General features: G+C 43.1%; 1 protein-coding gene and 1 long non-coding RNA gene across 8 annotated transcripts in view; one reads left to right on the top strand and one right to left on the bottom strand.

Moving 5' to 3' along the window:
- LOC138842706 (uncharacterized) overlaps nucleotides 1–16,971 on the top strand; it is a 41,081-nt gene extending 24,110 nt beyond the window's left edge. The window contains exons 3-4 of one of the 2 annotated variants that reach the window (XR_011377496.1): nucleotides 15,471–15,618; nucleotides 16,288–16,971. This is a non-coding gene — a long non-coding RNA (uncharacterized lncRNA). Of the gene's footprint in view, nucleotides 1–15,470 lie in introns of both variants that reach the window. The other variant, XR_011377495.1, reaches the window with a different exon arrangement.
- The window catches only part of SPMIP2 (sperm microtubule inner protein 2), a 158,651-nt gene that overhangs the window by 34,895 nt on the left and 101,080 nt on the right, over nucleotides 1–22,676 (bottom strand). For 3 of the 6 annotated variants that reach the window (XR_009564141.2, XR_009564142.2, XR_009564140.1), the window contains exon 5: nucleotides 5,020–5,078. Coding sequence is in view for 2 of the 6 variants with exons in the window: in XM_060299870.1 (XP_060155853.1) it covers nucleotides 5,020–5,078; nucleotides 18,478–18,710 (292 nt within the window). In the remaining 4 variants the exon portion in view is untranslated. Of the gene's footprint in view, nucleotides 1–5,019; nucleotides 5,079–18,477; nucleotides 18,711–19,131; nucleotides 22,675–22,676 lie in introns of those variants that run through there. The other 3 variants (XM_060299870.1, XM_060299869.1, XR_009564143.2) reach the window with 2 other exon arrangements.

Genomic DNA, 22,676 nt, shown 5'->3' with positions numbered 1-22,676 from the left:
GTCAGGGGAGGCTGTAGTTCATTCTGATTTTTAAAACTCGTAGTGCTCTCCTCTGCATGGCTGACACCTAGTCTGATCACTGTCACCTTAGAATCTGCAGCCTCCTTGACACCCACACCCTGACCCCCACCATCTGCTGACAATGGCTGTCCATGGGAACCTGAACCAGTCCTTAAGACGTTAGTCCCAAGACAAATCTATACATCGGCAAATGAGTGGCAAAGAGGCAACTTCGTAGTGACGTTAGGGCAGAGTCATATCGGCAGCTCCTTTCTGGAAGGAGGTTTGCCTGTGAATGATTGTTGATTTTATAATCTCAGTAAGACTTTCATTTGCATGGATAACAAGGTTACCCAGGTAGGCAGCCATCGATTTTCCTAAAATGCTCCTTCTAAATCCAGCTTACATTTCATCTCTCTCAGGAAGTCCTCATGACTTGAAGTTATCCAGCTTTTCCAGCCTGAGCTATACCAATCTGTGCCATTCGGGTACAAGAAGAACTAGGATCTGTCTTTTACACCGATTCAGCAAATATGTACTGAGTACCCGTGTATGCCACACTCTGTGTTAAATGTAAGGAAGAGAAAAGGAAAGTAAGATATTTCCATGCCCCACAATTTTCAATAATTGTGGGGCAATAAATCCTTACAGATTTCACTTACTCCTTAAACAAAACAAAAAGCCCTGCCCATTCACTATGTGCAGTGCGTTCTCTTATAATTTGACTCTTCTAATTTGACTGTAAACTGTTCTGCCATCTCCTATCTGTGCTTTTTATTCTTCTTATTGAAATTAAGCATACTGTTTGTATATATTGGAAAACACCCAACTGCACACAGAAGAGACCACGTAAAAATGAGTTAATCATCAGGTCCCGTGTCTAGAGAAACTTCTGTATTTAAAGCAAGAGAATGTTTCCTTTAATTCAGAAGAAAACCCACACCCAGTTACTGCAATCATTCTCCATCAATGGATACTGCATTGAAATCTGTTTACATCTCTCTGTCTTGAGAGTCTGTCAGCTACTTGACAGCAAGGACCCTGTTTATTAATTAAGGTCTTCATCTCAAGTCTGTTGAAGTATATCTTTACTGGTCTTTAAGATGCAATAAACAGGAGAACACACCACTGATTTAATAACAGCTTTACATGGGAAGAGAAAAAGAGGCCCTACCTACATCTATAAACAATTATTATAAAACACATCCTGATTTCAAGAAAGTTAAATTTTAAAAGTATGCCCCAGAATGGAGGAAATCCTGTCATTGTCTTTGACTGGACTTCTGGTCTTGAAAACAGGGTGGACTCTTGCCTCTATTAAGTCAATGGACAAAAATTCTTTAGTGTTGGTTGTACTGACTCAACTCATCCTCCTCTTCCTCCAGTGCTTTTTCTGAGACCGCTGATAACTTCCGAATATTTGTCTGTTATTGTTTTCTGGGATTTCCATTTCCTCGTATGGAACCCTCCTCTGAATTCTTCGCTGGCTTTTCCAGCCTCCTGCTGTCCTCAGGGTCCTGCCTCTGAGGCTCTGTGGTCCTTCATCACCTTGTCCTCTGTGTGGGCGCCCCGGCCCCCCAGGCTCCTCCCCTTCCTCTCTCGGTCCTCATGAGTGGTGCTCAGCCCTGGCTGATCATCAGAATCAAGGGCTTGGGGAGCCCTTGGAAAAGGTCCAAGCCCAGGTCCCAACCCAGATCCACAGCATCAGTCCAGCTGGACCGATATATCAGCTCTGTTTTTCATGCACCTTAGCCTCCGAAGCTCAATTCCTTCACCTGTACAATCACGCTAATGCTGAAATCCGCTGCATCCCATCGCCGAGTACATTCTTGCTCCCCATCGTCACAGCAAACATCATCTCCTTTCTCTTTATTTAAAGCCTGCATGTCTTTGAAAGCTCAGCTCAAATCCTTCCCTTCTCACAGACTCCATCATCACAATTTATTCTGGATTGTTTACAAAGCACACTGAAAACTCAAGAGGGACCTGTTGACAATGAAACTGTCTCCTGGCTCAGCTTCCTACAACTGTCTTGTCACTTTTCAATTGTTTTCTCCACACAGCACTCCAACATTCCAAGGGATCTTTTTAAAGAAATTGGATTACGTTGCTTTCTATTTTAAATCTTCCAATGAATTCTCTTTGTTCTCAGGTTAAAATTCAAACCTTCTAACCTGGCCACAAGGTTCTACAAAATCTGACCTTCATCTTGCTCCCCTCCCATTGCCACCCTGGTCCTAACTAGATACATTCTTTCCATCCTCTGAGCCCTGTTCAGGCCGTTCCCTGGGCCAGGAATGATCTTATATTCACCTTCCCAAGCCAACTTAATAATTACTTCTTGGGTGAACACTTCTCTGACCTTCAGTCCAGGTCGATGTCCCTGGTAAAACCTTCTCTTTCCATCCCATAAACACTCTTTGTAATGAAATGTTTTATCATGAACTGGACGGAATAGGGCAGGATATTAACTTTTCTTTAATATACCACTATATTGTTTTATTTGTTGCCATAAGCATGCATTATATCTGTCATTTAAAAAATTATTTAAAAGCATGAAAGACAGTATGACATAGTTGTTCAATGTCTCTCCCCTTCCCTAGAATACAAATTCCAAGAAGGGCATATACCGGGCTTGTCTTGTTCAGCACTGTGGCTGCAGGATCTAGCAGTGCTTTGAACACAGGAGGCGCTAGATTTATAGAGTCAATGCAGTTGACTGAGAGGACAGAACATGAAAACCGTCGGGGAGGCTAAGCACGAAACTTGCCCAGGATGGAGATGGCCCTCGGTCCAGCTGAGAGAACGCAAGCAGGTGGGCACACCTGGGCCTGTCAGAGTCAGCATTCTCTTCCAGAGCCTCTCCCCAGCCTGAAGGTGGGGCCTGGAAGGCTTTTAAGCAGCAGTTGTGCTTAGTCTCGAGAGGGCAGCGTTCACGTTACTGGCACCTGACTAGTTAGAAACAGGACCCGAGCCAGAGGCTGTGGGCAAATCTGATTTTTAACTTTATATTTAAATTTTTTATATTTAAAAATTTGTAACTTTTCTAATTGTATTTAATTTTTTAAACTTTTCTACTTATCATTTTCTAATTACATTTAAATTTTTAAAACTTTTCTAGTTATAATTTTCTAATTATAATTATCTTCATTAGGAATTTAGTACTCACCATATGCAGCTTGGTTTCATAATTTTGATCTATATATTTATCTACAGTTTCCCAACTGAATCCACAATTCCCTCGGTACAAGGTCTTTCTCATAAACATTTTGCATCCTCACGACTTGGTACAATCCATGTCATATTCCCTACAAGTGAATGTAGCCAACATTCTTTCATCCAAGGAAAATGCTCAAAGTGTCAATATTCCTCAGATTCTTTCCAACAAGTTTTTTATGTTTAAATAAGTCGAGCAGATGTTCACACTTGTATCACCAATGCTTGTTGAAGTTACTGTGATTTTCAATGGCCTTTCATTATTTTTGTTGTTTTTGCTTAGAAATATTTGATAGGGTATTTGTAAATAGGTGCTTGCAATGTTATTTGAACAAATGAAGTGGAATATTTAAATGAGAACATGTGCTTTGCATGCAGTAATTGTAACTATTTCTCCATGGCTTTAAACATAGGACATGCTTTGTAAGTTGTAGGAATTGTGCAATGATATCCTTTGTTGTCCTGGATCATATCATAGTAACTAATAGACATTTGACATGGGGTTTATGGTCTTGTCTCTTTTTGATGCAGCTTATGTTGTGGTGATATAGCAGAAACAGACTAAAAGCCACTAAGTTTGTCCATGCTAATAACGGGAATCTTCAATGATTAAAAAGGAGGTGAAGTCGGCTCCAGAAACCCTGACCTGCAAAAGTCTAAGGAGAACAAAGACATTATTGAATCTGCAGTCTTTAAGAGCAATGCTGATTGATCCCTTTCTTAGAAATCTGAATTATATGTTCCATCTAGATGACACGCCTAGGTTTTGCTTTTCCCGTAATTGAACATACCTTGCACTAGGCATGTTTAATTTAGGTTACCAGCTGCTTTAAGAGAGTGTCAATTCAAGCCATGCTGTGACTTCAGTAGGGCTACGTTTATTAACCAGCATGACCCGTTATGATGGTTTCTAGGCCAACAGCATGAAATGAGGGTTTTTTAATTTTTTTATTTACTTTTTAAATTATTTTTATTTATTTGTGGCTGCGTTGGGTCTTTGTTGCTGCGCATGGGCTTTCTTTAGTTGTGGCGAGCAGAGGCTACTCTTCGTTGCGGCGCGTGGGCTTCTTGTTGCAGAGCATGGGCTCTAGGTGCTCAAGTTTCAGTAGTTGTGGTGCATGGGCTCAGTAGTTATGGTACACGGGCTTAGTTCCTCCGTGGCATGTGGGATCTTCCCAGACCAGGGCTCGAACCCATGTTCCCTGCATTGGCAGGCGGATTCTTAACCACTGTGCCAACAGGGAAGTCTCATAAGGGTTTTTTTGTTTGTTTGTTTTGTTTTTGCGGTACGCAGGCCTCTCACCGTTGTGGCCTCTCCCGTTGCAGAGCACGGGCTCCGGACGCACAGGCTCAGCAGCCATGGCTCACAGGCCCAGCCGCTCCGCGCCATGTGGGATCCTCCCAGACCGGGGCACGAACCCGTGTCCCCCCCATCGGCAGGTGGACTCTCAACCACTGCGCCACCAGGGAAGCCCTCATAAGGGTTTTTTTTAACCAAAAAAATTATATTCTTGTTCTTCCACAAAAAGATTTATATAGTTAAAGCTACCGGACCCGTCCAGTGGCTGTTCTTAACAGGCTGTTTCCTTTTTCTCCACTGTGCTCTCACCATGCTTGCCCCACCTCTTTCCTCCCCTTAATGAAAACCTAGTAGATAGTGAACATTTTGTTTATGAGGAATACAAATTCATAATTATACAAAGAAACCTATAGGACATAAAAAGTTTTAAAATATTAACCCTGTTCCTAATTTAGGAAGGAAACATTAATTAATTGATGTAAAATGTATTAGTATGTGCTTACCATGGGTTCTGGTATCTGTGGCTTAGCTTCTCAACAGCAGCTTGACTGAACTCTTCATACTGTAAAAGGAAGAACATGAATTAAGTCCCCTGATTCCAATGTCACTGGGTACAAACATGTCTGAGAGTCTGGGTTCCTGGTCAAAAAGGTCAGGTTGAGCAATTAAACAGGAAATGCTAAGTTCAGTTGAAAGAAGATGGTCTTTTGATTTTTGAACTGAGAGGAAAAGGCATAAGAGGTAAAATAACTCTGAGCCTCTGTGCTTTCCCTTCCCTCTCTGTCAAAGGACAGGTGCTGGGTCCCAAGAAGAGTGTCATCCCCAGTCGCTAAGCTAATGATTCTGTGTCTACACCAGCAGGCATGCAAAACCACAGTTTAGCATTTAGATTCAAACAGCTCAGCTCTTTCCACTTCACCTTGCCCTCACAGAATTAGGAAATGTGGTGGCTACAGCACAGGAAAGAGCCGGGTGACAGACAGCCTGTGGTGCAGTCTAGCTCTGAATGTTCCTTTCAGAAAGCATCACAGAACATCGATAAAATACTTGGTTGCTTAGAACTCGTTCTCACATGAAAACATATCCCCGTGCCCTTCCCTGTGCATAGAAATTCTCTCTCATAACTGAATAGATGACTATAAACTGGCCTCTTTTCCCCAGGAACTGTCAATGGAGGACACATTTTATGCATAAACGTGGGAAATGGGGGTGTCAAATTTATACTGAAAAGGGTTTGGGGCCTTAATCATTTCTCGATTTTCCATACTAGGGTTGGGAAACAGTGATAAGGATTATCGAAAGTACTTCAGTTTTGTCTATTTTTTTTAAAATTAATTAATTTATTTATTTTTGGCTGTGTTGGGTCTTCATTTCTGTGTGAGGGCTTTCTCTAGTTGCGGCAAGCGGAGGCCCCTCTTCATTGCGGTGCGCCGGCCTCTCACTATCGCGGCCTCTCTTGTTGTGGAGCACAGGCTCCAGAGGTGCAGGCTCAGTAGTTGTGGCTCACGGGCCTAGTTGCTCCGCGGCATCTGGGATCCTCCCAGACCAGGGCTCGAACCCGCGTCCCCTGCATTAGCAGGCAGATTCTCAACCACTGCGCCACCAGGGAAGCCCTTCACTTCAGTTTTGGAATGCATTTTTACACTGATGCAGGATGCTATATTCGTAACATCAAAAAGTAGCAAACTCAAATGAGGCAACTGACAAGGGATAAATTTCCAAAATATACAAACAGCTCATGTAGCTCAATATCAAAAAAACAACCAACCCAATAGAAAAATGGGCAGAAGACCTAAATAAACATTTATCCAAAGAAGACATACAGATGGCCAACAGGCACATGAAAAGATGCTCAAAATCACTAATTATTAGAGAAATATAAATCAAAACTACAATGAGGTATCACCTCACACCAGTCAGAATGGCCATTATTAAAAAGTCTACAAATAACGAATGCTGGAGAGGGTGTGGAGAAAAGGGAACCTCCTGCACTGTTGGTGGGAATGTAAATTGATACAGCCACTATGGAGAACAGTATGGAGGTTCCTTAAAAAACTGAAAATAGAGTTACCATACGACCCAGCAATCGCACTCCTGGGCATATATCTGGAGAAAAACATAATTCGAAAAGATAAACGCACCCCAGTGTTCATAGCAGCACTATTCACAGTAGCCAAGACATGGAAACCCCCTAAGTGACCACTGACAGATGATAAAGAAGATGTGGTGTATATATACAAAGGAATAGTACTCAACCATAATGAAATAATGCCATTTGCAGCAATAAAGATGGACCTAGAGATTATCATACTAAGTGAAGTAAGCCAGACAGAGAAAGACAAATATTATATGAGATCACTTACATGTGGAATCTGAAAAAAAAAAAAAAGATTGTTTTCAACTTGCGAAAATAATCATAACTTGAAATTGGATATTCCCCATTAAGCAACCTTTAAATAAGTCTAGGTATTAATTTAAAGGTATATGTCTGGTAATTACATTCAGGTACTGTGAATGTGACACAATTTCTGAAATGAGCTGTTAAATTTGAGTTAAATTAATCACAGACATTGGGGCCCATTCTAGTTAACAATGCAAATCATTGCTTAAAAATGTCATTTTTAATCCCAAATCACCTCTAGTCTAGAACTCCCATCACTGAGGAATCCTCTTGCTTTCTTGCTATACTTAGCTCAGGAAGTTTTCCCTAATATATCCAATTTGACTTTCCTTACTAGAAAGGACCGTTTTCCATCTCTGTAACGATGAGGTCTTTCTCGCCAGCAGAATGAGTACAATGGCAATGCGTTTCAAGAATGTGTGGACACTAGAGTTTCTCTTCGCCATCCTCCTCCTTTGTAACATAGAGCTCTTAGTACCAAACACTGGAGTGGAAAATCCCCTAAGGCTACCTTTTCTTATGCTAATGTCATTTTTTCTTCACTTGCTTCCATTTGCAAAATATTACTGTTAACCGCTTAGGTGACTTTCTTCCCACAGCCAGTGAGAAGCATTCTCATTGCTGGCGTTGGGTCGCCAAATTGCATAACGCTGCCCATTCGAGACTGGAACTACTGAAGGGAGAAAGGGGGGCTTCAGGCCTTTGTGTACAGGGCGCATTTGAAGCATTCATTTTATATTCAGAGTAGGAGTAGAAACAAAACAGTTCTCTCTGAAAAATGTCAGTGCTCAAGGCATGGATTCTGTGATGCATTTTTCTCACTAAAAAACAAAAATTGAACAAGGCAGTGGCTCATACTTCATTTTATGCCGCATTGTATGTGAGCCTGAGTTGAGTACCAACGTGAACTATATCCTGGTCTCCCTTTTTTTTTTTTTTTTTACTGCACTGTTTATTTAACTTGAATTAGTACGTCAACTTTCAGCAAACAGACTAAACATTAAGTTTCATGAGTTCCTTGACTCTGGCCCCAGTATGTTTTCTGTGGAGTCTCCAGATAATGAGAAACATATTCCATTATGTTTCTAATGTGCTTATCATAACATAATTTAAAAATCCAGGACTTCCGTGGTGGCACAGTGGTTAAGAATCCGCCTGCCAATGCAGGGGACACGGGTACAAGCCCTGGTCCGGGAAGATCCCACATGCCGCGGAGCAATGAAGCCCGTGCGCCACAACTGCTGAGCCTGGGCTCTAGAGCTTGTGAGCCACAACTACTGAGCCCGCGTGCTGCAACTACTGAAGCCCACGTGCCTAGAGCCCGTGCTCCGCAACGAGAAGCCACCAATGAGAAGCCTATGCACCGCAGTGAAGAGTCCCCCCACTCACTGCAACTAGAGAGAAAGCCCGTGTGCAGCAATGAAGACCCAACGCAGCCAAAAAATAAAAAAACAATAAAGTGAGCTAAAACAAAATCCATTAGGCAAGAAAATACAGTATATAGAGACATTAATAATACTAGATCCCATTTCTTGAGACTGTACTAGAGTCTGTACTAGATACTAGGCTAAGCGCTTTACACACATCTCACCTAATCCATTTAACAACACTCTAAGTTATTGTTATTATCCCTGTGGAAGACAGAATTCTAAAGACCCCCAAGATTCTCACTCCTTGGTATATCCACCTTCTCCCAGATATTCACCCAAATACTAGGTACTGCTGTGAAGGGATTTTGCAGATGTAATTAAGATCCCAAATCAGTTGCCTGTAAGAAAGGGAGATTATCCTCAGTGGCCCAAACTTCACCAGGTGAGCTCTTGAAAGGATCTGGGCTCTTCCAGGCAAAGGGGATTTGAAGCATGACAGGGATTTGGACGTGAGGGAGAATGTCTGTTGCTGGCTTTAAAGATGGAGGGCACCACAGCTATGGTATGTGGGCAGATTCTCGAGGCTGAGACTGGTCCCTGGCTGACAGCCAGCAGAGAGATGGGACCTCAGTCCTACAACCACAAGGAACTGAAAGCTGCCACAACCCCATGAACTCGGAAGAGCCTCCAAGCCTCAGGTGAGATCACAAGCCAACACCTTGCATCCAGCCTAGGGAGTGCTGAGCAGAGAACCCAGCCAGGCCTTCCCGGGACTTCTGACCTATAGAACTGTGAGCAAATAAATGGTGTTGCTTTAAGATGCTATGTGGTATTGGGTCATGCTCAACAGCAAACTAATGCAATGCCCGTTTTATAGGGGTAAAAACTGAGACATTATAAAGAATAGTAGGCAGACTAGCATGCAAAGAAAGAAAAGAGGGAAGATGAAAATTTCTTCAACTGGCTACTTCTGCATATTCAGTTTTTCATTAGGGCATAGATTTGCCCTGAAAAGCACTATGAATCCTCGCTGCCTCATTTACTCTCAGAGAGAAGGCACATTTCTACTATTTTTTCTGCACTTCCCCAGAGAGATTCATGTTTTCCTTATTCACGTGATAATTCAAGATACACTAGAATTTCATTTTAAAGCAAGACTAGAAGTTATTCTGTTGGGAATTGTTAGGATATGTGATGAGTAACCAATCATTCTGCTACCAGCCCTTTATCCAGAGTTAGCAGAAGGTCCCTACCAGGGTCTGAAATACGAGTGGATTCAACTCTTCAACCTACAGAAAAGCGACATGGGAGCTTCCCGAGTCTCTGCTTGTGCCCAGTACACAGTTTCTGAAATACAATCAAGTGCCTGGTTGGTGACCGTTCTTACCCTTGGAGTTTCCTAATGTGTTGGCACTGTTGTTAATTCAAAGGTTAGGAAGAGTGTCCCAAGTTAACTGTCCAATTAGCTCTACAACACAGAATTACACTGGGGGTGGTAGCTCAGGCATTGTGAACATAACAGTATAACTAAGTTTCAGTAAAAAAAAAAATATAGGTTAAGTAGTTCTCAAATGACTATTGAATAAGCTAGGAGGAAAATAATTCTCAATCTCACACACGCTTAAAAGCTCATCTCCCCCCCTTCTACAACTTGGTCTCTTAACAAAGACTCTGAATGAGAAAAGAATGGGATTTCAGTCTCCGTCTCCCATCATTTCTTGATGATCATGTACCCTGTGCTAAGCACTGCACGGAGGGCTGTGGATGCTGTCAGTATAAAGCCAAATAAGACACAGCCCTCAGACCTGAAGGTGCTTACAGCCGTTTGGGATGTGGCTGGCACTGTGGAGACCAACTGTCTCACCAAAAACTCCAACAACGATCACAGCACGAAGAAACTTCCTAAGAATTCCTCCCCAGCTGCAGGAGCCCACAAGGCTTGCAAAGCACTTATTTTCAATGCCATTTTCTTTGTGTCCAGAGACAGGGGGACCACATACCAGGGGCCCCTCTATTGAATGGGTTGTTTTCAATTTGCTCAATTAAGATTTCTTGGATCCTAGGTTCAGTCCTGGGAAGAGAACAGATATCTCCAGACTGCTATGCATTCTATGCGTTTTTGTCAAAGCAGCAGAGGTACCCCGGAAGTGGTGTACATGAATAGCAGGGAAAAGTATAATCCTAAATTTATAATGCTATTAGAGTTTCCTCCAAAGATCTTAAAAAGCCAAGATTTAGAAAACATACGTCCTGGTATTTTAGCCAACTGTGCTTGGGATATTAGATCACGCGCAAGTTTCCAAATTGTTGACAGTAAATTTAAAGGACCCTGGCTGTGGAGCCAACGTCAGGTTTACTAGACCCCATTCTAATTTATACAACTTTTTCTTAGCTTTCTATCTCCCTATCATCATCAAATACTATTCGCTGAAAACCTATGGCATATGCTTAATACTAACTTTAAGAAGTGTAATTTTTTAAAAAGGTGATGTTTACATTGAGATGCAAACTCAAGATGCATGTCAAGACTTACAAGAGCTAGTAACCACCATGGTGTATTTTCAGCCTTCCTTAATTAGGAATAAAATCACTCACTAGACTCTAAATTACACTGAGTTCCTTTCTTCCTCCCTCCCTCCCTCCTTTCCTCCCTCCCTCCCTCCCTCCGTCCTTCCCTCTCCCTCTCTCTCTCTCTTTCTTTTCACATTTCCACATCCTAACAAAAGATGTGAACATTAGGATGTCTTTTTTTCCAATTCACCAATAATCATCCACAAACTCACAGCCACAAGGAGGAAGCCCACATCTGGCTGGGGCTGGGATGCCTGGTGACATGTGGAGTGGCAGTGTCCCCAGCTATCAGCAGAGATGCTTCTCCCTCCAAACCCGCTATTCTTCACGCAATGGCTTTGAACACAGCACGGAGAGTGCATCTCAGTGATACGTGCCTCGCTTGTTGTTTTCATGGTCTGTTCCAGAAAGGAGGCATCAAACTTAAAAACTTATTTTCCGGGAGTTCGGATACAAGTAAGTTCATTCCATTTATCTGAGGAATCCTATATAAAGCCAGGTTTTATAAAATGGAGAAGATATAACACCTGCATACAAGGGGGTTGATGACGTTAATATATTATTTTCAAGAAAAAGGAGGGTTACTTGGCTTCTGTAGCCAAGGTTTCTTCTCCTTCATAGACGGTCAGCATGTGGCCCTCCCCTACTAGAGGCTTCCCGTGGTACCAGGAAAGCCATTACTTTACACAGCACTTAAGGATGAAAGGTGCTAATGTAATTATTTTTATATTAAATGACAAACTGTTAGGATGCAAATAACTCTAAGAAATATAAAGTGAGAGATAAACACACACCCGTCTGGGAAAGAAACAGCAGCCACCCCAAGGCGCTCCTGATGTTAAGAAAGCTATTTTCTATTTTGCTCTTATAAGTTGGTTGGAAAAGGAAGCTTTATTATCTTTCAAAAGTCTTCTATATTGATAATAACATCTGGAGATTAGGAGTGTGAGATCTTAGGAATTTTAATGAGACTGTTTGTGATTCGCCCAAACGAACCCAAAGGTAAATGAGAAGCTTGGGGGGAAAAACACCCAGAAGTTCTAAAATGTGTGATTGGTGGTCTACATACTGATCAACTCCACACCAACAATACTTCTCTTTTCTAGGTGATTTTGAAAATTTTCTGGGACGCTGTCGTGTGGAAGTGGGTTTGGGAGAATGCACAGGGTGGGGCTGGAAAGAAGGTACAGTTTAGGGGGGGAACTTCACTGTCTTCTCTTCTTTTTCCAGAATGCCAAAGATAATACTCAATGATACGTTTTGAAGCACTCTAGAGTGCTTATTACACAGAAACTGGAAAATAATAAAACTAAAAATAGAGCTACCATATGACCCAGCAATCCCACTCCTGGGCATATATCCAGAGAAAACCATAATTTGAAAAGACACATGCACCCCAATGTTCACTGCAGCACTATTTACAGTAGCCAAGACATGGAAACAATCTAAATGTCCATTGACGAATGGATAAAGAAGATGTGGCACATTTATACAATGGTATATTACTCAGCCGTAAAAAGAATGAAATAATGCCATTTGGAGCAACATGGATGGACCTAGAGGTTATGATACTAAGTGAAGTACATCAGACAGAGAAATACAAATATCATATGATATCACTTATATGTGAAATCTTTAAAAAAATTACAAATGAACTTATATACAAAACAGAAATAGATTCACAGACATAGAAAACAAACTTATCGTTACCAAAGGGGAAAGGGGAGGGGAGGGATAAATTAGGAGTTTGGGATTAACATATACACACTACTAAATATAAGATAGATAAACAACAAGGACCTACTGTATAGCACAGGGACCTTCACTCAATATTTTGTAATAACCTATAAGGGAAAAGGATCTGGAAAAAATAGATATATATGTATGTATAACTGAATCACTCTGCTGTACACTTGAAACTAACACAAGATTGTAAATCAACTATACTCCCCCCAAAATTTTAAGATTTAATAAAGAAACAAAAAAGAAAATAACTATTACTAAGCCCTTTCTTATTATGTCAAATATGTGGATATATCCACTACTGATGATTCATTTTACTATGATGAATGCAGCATCTGTGTGCAAACGACGCAGAGTGGTGGGGATCAGGGAGAGGCTTGAGGCCCCGTGAAGAAAGGACGGGCCCTTAGGAGACAAGGCAACCGGGACTGACCCGGGCGGACACTGCCTCGCGGAAAAGCGCTCGCCCTGATGAGCGCCTCACCCAGCGGCTCCAGCCCCGTGTTCCAACTTCGTTTCCTGTCACTTCCTCTCACACACGCTGGGCTCCCACGAAGTCCCTGAGCTCCAGGCCTGGGCTGAGATCCCAGCTCCATCCCTGACCAGCTGTACGGCCTCAGGCAAGAGGCCTCAGCTGTCAATATCTCCGACCCCTCCTCTGTAAGATGAAACCGATCGCAGTGCCTCCCTCACATAGTAAATAGTCAACGGGAGCTCTTTTTAAAAAAAAATTATTTTATTGGAGTATAGTTGATATACACTTGTGTTGGTTTCTGGTGTACAGCAAAATGATTTAGTTATGTATATTTTTTCATATTCTTTTCCATTACGGTTTATTATTAAGATATTGAATATAGGTCCCTGTGCTATACAGTAGGACCCTGTTGTTTATGTTTTATACATAGTAGTGTGTACATGTTAATCCCAAGCTCCTAATTTATCCCTCCCCCTCCCCCTTTCCCCTTTGGTAACCAAAAGTTTGTTTTCTATGTCTGTGGGTCTGTTTCTGCTTCATAAATAAGCTCGTTTCTGTCATATTTTATTTTATTTTATTTTTTGGCCGCACTGCACGACATGCGGGATGTTAGTTCCCACACCAGGGATCGAACCCATGCCCCCTGCAGTGGAAGCACCAAGTCTCAACCACTGGACCGCCAGGGAAGTCTCTCTGCCATATTTTGGATTCCACATATAAGTGATATCATATGATATTTGTCTTTCTCTGTCTGGCATACTTCACTCAGTAGGACAATCTCTAGGTCCATCCATGTTGCTGCAAATGGCATTATTTCATTCTTTTTACGGCTAATATTCCATTGCATATACGTGCACCTTCTTTATCCATTCCTCTGTCAATGGACACTTACGTTGTTTCCATGTCTTGGCTGTTGTGAATAGTGCTGCTATGAACATTGCATGTATCTTTTTTTTTTTTAACATCTTTACTGGAGTATAATTGCTTTACAATGGTGTGTTAGTTTCTTCTGTATAACAAAGTGAATCAGCTATACAGAGCATGTATCTTTTTGAATTATGGTTTTGTCTGGATATATGCCCAGGAGTGGGATTGCAGGATCATACGGTAGCTGTATTTTCAGTTTTTGAGGAACCTCCATACTGTTTCCCATAGTGGCTGCACCAATTTACATTCCCACAGCAAGAGCTCTTTTTATGTTTACTTTCTCTAAAAAAATTCGCAGTGAGAAAAATGTCTCATAAAGCCACCGACCTTGGATTGATTTATTCGACATCCATCAGGAAGTCTGTTCCCATGTCCATGAAACTCAGAGAAGCCCTCTGTGTTCATAACATGGGAATTTGGGGCAGATAAACAGGAGGCAGGAGTTTCAAAGCCTTGAAAACTTTCCTTTTTATGATATGACACTGTATCCCATATAAATATATTATTGGCGCGTCCCCACGGTTCTCTTCATTATCTTCTGCACATCACTCAAGGTGTTATACCGTGTGATATATTGGTGGTAATAGCTGTTATGATTCACTGATTTAATATTGTCTTTGGGACCACACCTATGAAGAGTCAGTCCTCAAGTCCAGTATCGCATTGTTTTTGTGGGAAAACCAAGTGTCAAATCATCTGGCCCTGAGGTCAGATGCAGGAGTAGAAAACAGGCATTGGGAGACCTGGGTTAAAGAAAGGCCAGGGGAGGGAGACACGAACCACTTAGCTACAAACCACTATGAACCCAGCTACGAACCACTTAGACACGCTCCTCAGTTTGAAACCAAAGGAATTGTTTCACTGGTCTCCATATACTGTTGCAGAAACAACACACATAGTTTGGCAGAGACCAAATCCATGAAAAAAAAGAAAAAGAAGAAGAAGAATGTACTGCTCTTAAATCTGAGACAGTAACAAAAGCAGTGATCTTTACTGGTTCATTACGCGTGTATCATCATTGCACGGCAGCCCCACATCCGAGCAGGAAATAGCCAAACACAGAAAGACCCAGAAGAGAGACCCGATGTTGTCATTTTCACTGTCCACTGCAATGTGGGAACTTTTTCAGGTGTCACTCAGCCTGGAAGTTACTATCTTTCTACCCAAATCCAGATGATCTATAGACCCCTTCCCAGTGCCCCAGAGAGGAGAGACCATTCCCGGGCAGGAAGCAGCTGCCCCAGGCATGTTACCGAGAGTCTACTGCAGGTGCCCGAGCTTCCTTAGCTGCCGGTCTTACTGGAACCTAGAGCAGGAAATTAGGAAGAGCAGCTGTTCTGGCTATAATAATCCACTAGGTGAAGGTTTGTGCTTAAAATCAAAGTTCTGAGTTATCGCGGTGGGAGCCACCGGGGAATCTCTGAGGTTAGACAGAAACAAAGTGCCACGTTGGTGGGACTCTTACAGGCACAGACGTCACGGGGATGGCATCGAGGGCTACCAAGGACAAGAAGCCAGAGACAGAAAAGGACGCGGATGCAGACGTCGCCCTGGGTTACATCGCACTGAGGAATGGACCAGCTCCCTATCGAGGAGGTGTGAATTCATGGCACAGGTGCTCACGTGTTATTTGTGATTAGGGGCTTGTTTCAAGGCATGGAGTGTCTGTGTCTCTATCAGCTCAAACGTCACTTCCAGCCAAGTCTCATTGATTGGAAGGGGCTGCCTGGAGCTCTGCGTTGATAAGGTATCCAAGTCTGGGGCTTGACTCAGAAGCTGACCTTGACGGGCAGGGGATGGAAGCGGGCCCTGGGTGCAGGGTTGGGGGAGGTTAGCAGTCTTGGTGACAAATCCTAGGCCTTAGCTGGTGGGTAAATCATATGTGGTTCTTGACCTGTATGTACAGTCATTCTCAGTGCATCTTTTTGCTCTCATGATAAAGTTCTAAGTCCAAGGAATCCTTTAAGATTTGTTTAAGATCGTTACCTGAGATAAGTACATCTTTGAAAACAATTACTGTCAAAATGCTGGGGCCAAGCAAATGCACAGATGACAAGTCCTCAGAGCCCATGCCAAACAAGACCAGCTTCTGTGTGAGCCACGGGGTTGGGTGGCGGGGTGGAGGTCTCTGTATGCCTCACACGCAGTCCCACCAGGGTTAAGAGGACCGTGCTATCACGCAGAGCAGGGATTTAGAGCCGTCTGTGAAATTCCATCAAAAGAAACCGAATAAATCCCTTCCTGGAAGGCTAAGTCGAGGCTGATGGGACTCTTGCATTCACAGCTGCACACACTCAAGATGGGCAACAGATCAAGGGCTGTGCACAAAAGCCCGGCGTCACTGGAGAGAAGCAACAAGGCAACAGATGTTCTGGACTCCGTTCAAACTGGCTGCCTCGCTTTGCGTTTGTCCTCTTCTCACTGGTGGCCACTTTTGATATCGAATCAAGTTTCTGATCTTCATCTTTATCGCCTGAGTGGAGTAAGACCCAGTTTAGGAACCTGAGCCCTCATTCTGTGTCACTGGCCCTGAGTGACGTTAAGTACAAAACCACAGTCCCAGTCATTGAAATCGGGGTGTCAACTGCGTGCCGGGCACCATGCAGAGCGTGTTCCTCATGCCCTTGTATTTAGAAGTCACGACGTAACAAGAATCATGCTAAGACAGAGTCTTTTTTTTCAGAAGAAAAAAATTGGGATTTTTATTGTAATTGCATGGGAATTACTTTTATCAATCTGATAGATTTGACATCTTTATGATATTGAATCTTCTAATTCATAAACATGATATATCTTTCCATTTATTTAGATCTTGTTTCAATAGTTTTATCATTTTTCTCCGTGTGTTGAACATCTTTTTTTTTTATTGAAGTATAGTCGATTTACAATGTTGTGCCAGCATATCCTTTTTTAAGATCTATTCCTACATACTTTGTATCTGTTGATGACACTGTAAGTAGTATCCTGTTTTATTGCATTTTCTGTTTCTCATATATAAAAATAAAATTGATTTTCATACCTGGATTTTGTATCCTGTTGACTACCAAATTCTCTTATACTTTGAGGTGTTCTACATGGTCAAGCATATTATTAGCAAATAATGATAGCTTTGCTCCTTCCATTTCAATCCTTACACATTTTATACTTTTTTTCCCCCTTACTGCCATGGTTAAGACCACCAGTACAAAGCTGAATGGAAAAATCATGATTTGGGGAATCTGTGTCTTGTTCCGGATCTTAAAGAGAAATGCTTTCAATGTTTTATCATTCAGTATTGCTATTGTTATAGGCTTTTTTTGTTTTTTTGTTTTTTTGTAGGTTGTCAGATTAGGAAAGTTCTCTTTTATTCCTAACTTAACCTAAAAGGGTTTTCACTTTCTGGGTTTTGTACGTAACTAGGAAAACCTTATGCTGGGAAGTTAAGAAACATAAAAGACATAGAGCCTTGATGTGTCCCAGGGACGGTGCCCAGCACTTTACAAATGTTTCTTTACGACAGCCTGATAAAGCAAATGCTCAGATTCATGATGAAGAGGCACAGAGGTCAAGGAACTGGCCAAGGCCACTCACAGCTAGCAGGTGGCAGGAGTGGGATAGGAATTCAGGTGGTCTTAGGAAGTGGGCACTCGAACACTGCCACAGGGCAGAGGAGGCATGGAGACCCAGGGAGATGAACTCAAGCCCAGGGTCGCAGAGTTGGACCTGACTCAGAGGCAGGAGTGGAACCCTTCTTGACCTCAAAGACTGAGCTCTCAGCTGCTCTCCTGTACTTGCCGAGGGTTGGCCAGAAAAAGGCTTTTTCCTTTATTAACCTTTACTATATGAGGCTGTACTATATTGCCTTAAGAAATCCAGTTACTGCATCGTTGATACATATTTTCAGGCCAAGTCTCACCTGGGAATAAAGTCTGAATTCTCAGATTTTGCTTCTAAAATCATCCGTGCTCTCTCCTGTTTCAGAGGAGAACGTGTGGGGTCACATCCACATCACCAAACGGAGACAGACAGGTTTTCTAAGAGCCCTCTGACTACGTGCCCTGGATGGTCTGATTTAAAGGCATGAGCCACACAGCGGGTTTTAAAGCCCTGGGGCTGGTTTCTAGGTTGGTGGATGAAGTGCAGCACAGGCTGCTGCTTTACCACCACCCACTCACCACGCCTCGCAAGGATGGGGGAGCCTGTGTGAATGTCACAGCGTAGATGGGAATCTGGATGCATTCCAAAGCCAAGTGCAAATGCTCTTGGAGTGCCCTCGGCTTCATTCCCTTCACACCTCTCCTTGCCGGTACTAAGGGACGAAGGGAGTGACAGCAGCAAGTACATTTATCCACACACTCATTTTTCTGCAAAAACTCCAATGCCATTGCTTCTCAAGGACAGGTCGAGAACATGACGTTTCCTACGGAAGCAAACTCAGAAAGCTTTCAAACCAGAAAACAATGTGCAAGGAGGAGCATAGATTTAAGAAAAATACCTTAACGTGAAAGCCAGTCTGAAGCCTGGTTTTGTTGATAAAATCATACACTGGTATTCCCCAACCAATTTCACCAACATACTCAGGTTTATATTTGGCCGGCAAGCTTCTCTTTGAGGCAGGCCTCTGTAAATATCTGAGATCTCCCGTTTTTTCTAATGCAGGACGCTTTTCTCCTATATAGGAAGTATGCTGAGCAACTTTAGGGAGATGGTCCTTTACATAATCTGGGCCTTAAAACAGAAAGAAAAAAACACTTTGAAAAAATCTCCACACTTTATTCTAAGATGCTTTATTCTAAATGGTGGAAATAATAACAACTAATGCTTGTATGTCATTGACTATATTCTAGGTGCTCTCATAAGCCTTTTAGATATGTTAATTCAATTACTCCTTGTATTAACCAAGTGAAGTTGGGCGTATTATTTCCCCCAGTTTATACGTGGGGAAAACAAGGCCCAGAAGGATTGGTTACTTGTCCAGAGTCACAGCTAATGAGCCTACAGGCTGTCTCACGGTTTTCTTTATAACCAACTTAATACAGACACGTTCTTTTTTAAAATTTATTTTATTGAAGTATAGTTGATTTACAATGTTGTGTTAATTTCTGCAGTACAGCAAAATGATTCACTTATACATACACACACACATATATATATATATATATATACACATTCTTTTTCAGATTCTTTTCCATGATGGTTTATCACAGGATATTGAATATAGTTCCCTGTGCTATACAGTAGGACTTGGTTGTTTATCCATTCTCTATGTAATAGTTTGCATCTGCTAATCCCAAACTCCCAATCCATCCCCCCCAACCTCCTCGCCCTTGGCAACCACAAGTCTGTCCTCTATGTCTGTGAGTCTGTTTCTGTTTTGTAAATAAGTTTATCATTTGTATCATATTTTAGATTCCACATATAAGTGATATCATATGGTATTTGTCTTTGTCTGACTGACTTCACTTCGTATGATAATCTCTAAGTTCAACCATGTTGCTGCAAATGGCATTATTTTGTTCTTTTTTATGGCTGAGTACTATTCCATTGTATATATGTACCACATCTTCTTTATGCATTCGTCTGTCAATGGACATTTAGGTTGTTTCCATGTCTTGGCTGTCGAATAGGAGACACAGTCTTTAAACTAAAACTCCTCACTAATACCACATTTGCAGGATGTTGGTCTTTAGACATCGAGATATTTTATCTAGAGAGATAAAATCCTGAAATGAGGATTAGAAAATTCCCCAAATGTATTAGAAGCCATGGGAAGATGGAGAGAATTGTCAGATGAGGACAGCTCATAACGGATGATGCCCAAAGGCAGGGGCATTTAATAAACATCGGTATTTTAAATGTAAGACAATGAACAAAGGAATCAATGAATTGTGGAAGTGGGTGAAGCAAAAATAACAGGAGGTGTGGGAAAAGATGGCTTCCATATGCTTGGTGTTGAGAGCTGATGACGTGAACATGTGAAGAGGAGCCAGAATGGTCCTGATTAGAACAGACAGTGATCTGCTGGCCCAGGAAGAGTTTCGGAAGTCCCGGAACCAAAGTGGCTGCAGGATTGTCTGGGCACGTTGGGTAACACAAAGAAGAAACGTCACTCCTCTTACCCAAGGTGAACCCCAGACCTTGGAAGTGGAGGCTGTGCTGTGGTCACGGTGTCACCTGGCCCTTCCTGACCCTGTGGCCCCTCTCATTTTGTCTTGGGTCGTGGAGCTCAGGGTTTGCAGGGAGCACAGGTGGGCGGGGGGTTGACCACATGCTCCAATGCAGTGGTCGGTGTGGTTACAAGTCTGTGCCTGGAGACATCATCCAAGCTTTCCAAGGGAGCTGAAAATGTGAGAAATCGCTCCCCAGACACAGGCTTGGAGCAGATGTTGCCCCAGCTTCCCAGTCGCCGCGGCTCCCATGACGCCTGCGTGTTCACTGTGCCTCATTTCCCGTGACGGACCCATCGTGGCCCCAGGTTCTCACTCAGGTAAAGTACAGGATGGCCCAAGCATGAAAAACTGTTTTCTCTCCCAATGTGACGGGTGTTGAGGGCTCACCTACAAAACTGCTGCCATAAGGAAAATTTTGCAATCTCCTCCAAACAGCACGAAATTACAACTGTATTAGTCTTGCTGGAAGTTCAGGGTATTTTGAGGCTGGTGTTTTCCCAAATGTTCCCCTAATATTGCTCCCATGAGTGACCATGACAAAGCCTAGGCGTGAACTGGGGGTTCTCTATTATCAAATACACTTGAGAACACTATCCGTTTGCCGTTGAGAGAGTCCCAGCACATGAAAGTGTGTTAAAAGTTCTGAGAAATCCGGGCTTCCCTGGTGGCTCAGTGGTTAAGAATCCGCCTGCCAATGCAGGGGACACGGGTTCGAGCCCTAGTCCGGGAAGATCCCACATGCTGCGGAGCAACTAAGCCCATGCACCATAGCTACTGAGCCTGCGCTCTAGAGCCCATGAGCCACAACTACTGAGCCCATGAGCCACAACTACTGAGCCTGTGCTCTAGGCCCATGCACCACAACTACTGAGTCCGTGTGCCACAACTACTGAATCCACGTGCCACAACTACTGAGCCCACGAGCCACAACTACTGAGCCCATGTGTCACAACTACTGAAGCCCGCGCGCCTCGAGCCCGTGCTCCAAAACAAAGAGAAGCCACCACAATGAGAAGCCCACGCACCGCAACGAAGAGTAGCCTCCGCTCAGCCACAACTAGAGAAAGCCCACGCGCGGCAGTGAAGACCTAACACAGCCAAAAATAAATAATAAATTTATCTTAAAAAAAAAAGTTCTGAGAAATCCTGCGGTAAATTAACCTGTTTGCAATTATGTAATCCAGCGTTTCCCAAACTTATCTAAACATGGATCCTTTTCCTCGTTGGGTCACCTGTATGCATCCTGCAGACACCAGCAGATTTGGGAAAATATCCTCCATGTAATTTTCGGTTGTTGCTAAAATTCTGTCGTCACCTCACACTATTGCAAAAGTGAGAGCAGACGTATATCTATAGTTATTCCTTGTCACTCTGCAGACCACATTTTTTAAAAGAGCAATTACTTGACAGCTGAGTCTAAACACTTCGTTTTAGACAGAATCGTAGAAAGTGAACGTGCTTTACAAGCCGAGGGTGGGGAGAGGAGCTCCCCAGAGAATCTAGTTTCCCTGTGGCATTTCAGTTGAGTCACTGGACTTTCCTGAAACCCCATGTACTCCTGTGTGCTTTAGAAATAGCGTGATGCAGCGTGAATGGCACAGGAAGTTCTGGGACATCCCTCCCTGGCTGCATAGCTGACGCAGGCACCCGCCTATACAGCAGAGGCAGCTGAGAGTCACTGTCTGCAGTGGGCCAGGTTCACAGCCGTCCCCTGGAGCTGGCCTGATGCTCACCTAACCAAAAAATCCACTTTCACCACGCAGGCAGCAATGCAGACGTGGGGTTTCCCTGATGGGCAGTTCCACGGGTGTCTGGCTTTAAATGACCCATGTTTCCCTCCCCTAACTCTCATCCTCCAGAGCCGAGACTCTCTGCTGGATCCAATTCCCTGCTTCAAGGTCAAACTTCCAACTCCTGTCCAATCCACGGTCACTTTGTTTTTCCTTTAACGGCTATCATCTCTGTTCGACGACTGTTGCTACGTCCCTTAGGGTGTTCCTAGCTGTTTTTCATCTTATGGCACGTTTTCTTGGGTCGTTCATTGTTTTCCCCAAAACCCCGGCCCCCATTTGCCAGCCATGAAGTTGACAGCTCCTGGGTTAATAAAACCCTCATGTGCCCATCTGCTTTGGAGTTCTTGTCAACACCTGAAGACCAGCTCCAAGGGGACACCCCGCAGCTGTAATCCTGAAACAGAGCTGCCCAGCACTGGTCTACTGCCAGGGGAGCCACGTCACGATGGGGGAAGGAGAGGTGCTTCCATTTACATCTGTGCCAGGCTTCACGGGTCCTCATTTCTGCATCTTCCTGCCCTGGAGAAACTGTGATCTCACGGCCAGCGGGTAGATCCTGTCTCCCCTGTACGTGCCCAGCGTGGCTTGTTCATCAGTGTCTGAAATTCTCAAGTTACGGTCGAAGATGTGGTTTTGAAGCTGAACTACCGTAGGGTCAAATCCTGGCTTTGTCTTGTGCTTTGTGACCCAGGGAACATCATTCGGCCTCTGAGTTTAAGCTTCTCATCTCT

Source organism: Globicephala melas, chromosome 5, assembly GCF_963455315.2.
Source record: "Globicephala melas chromosome 5, mGloMel1.2, whole genome shotgun sequence".
Taxonomy (NCBI): Eukaryota; Metazoa; Chordata; class Mammalia; order Artiodactyla; family Delphinidae; genus Globicephala; species Globicephala melas.
Note: the sequence above shows the minus strand (reverse complement) of the source record. Positions and strands in the feature narration are given on the sequence as shown.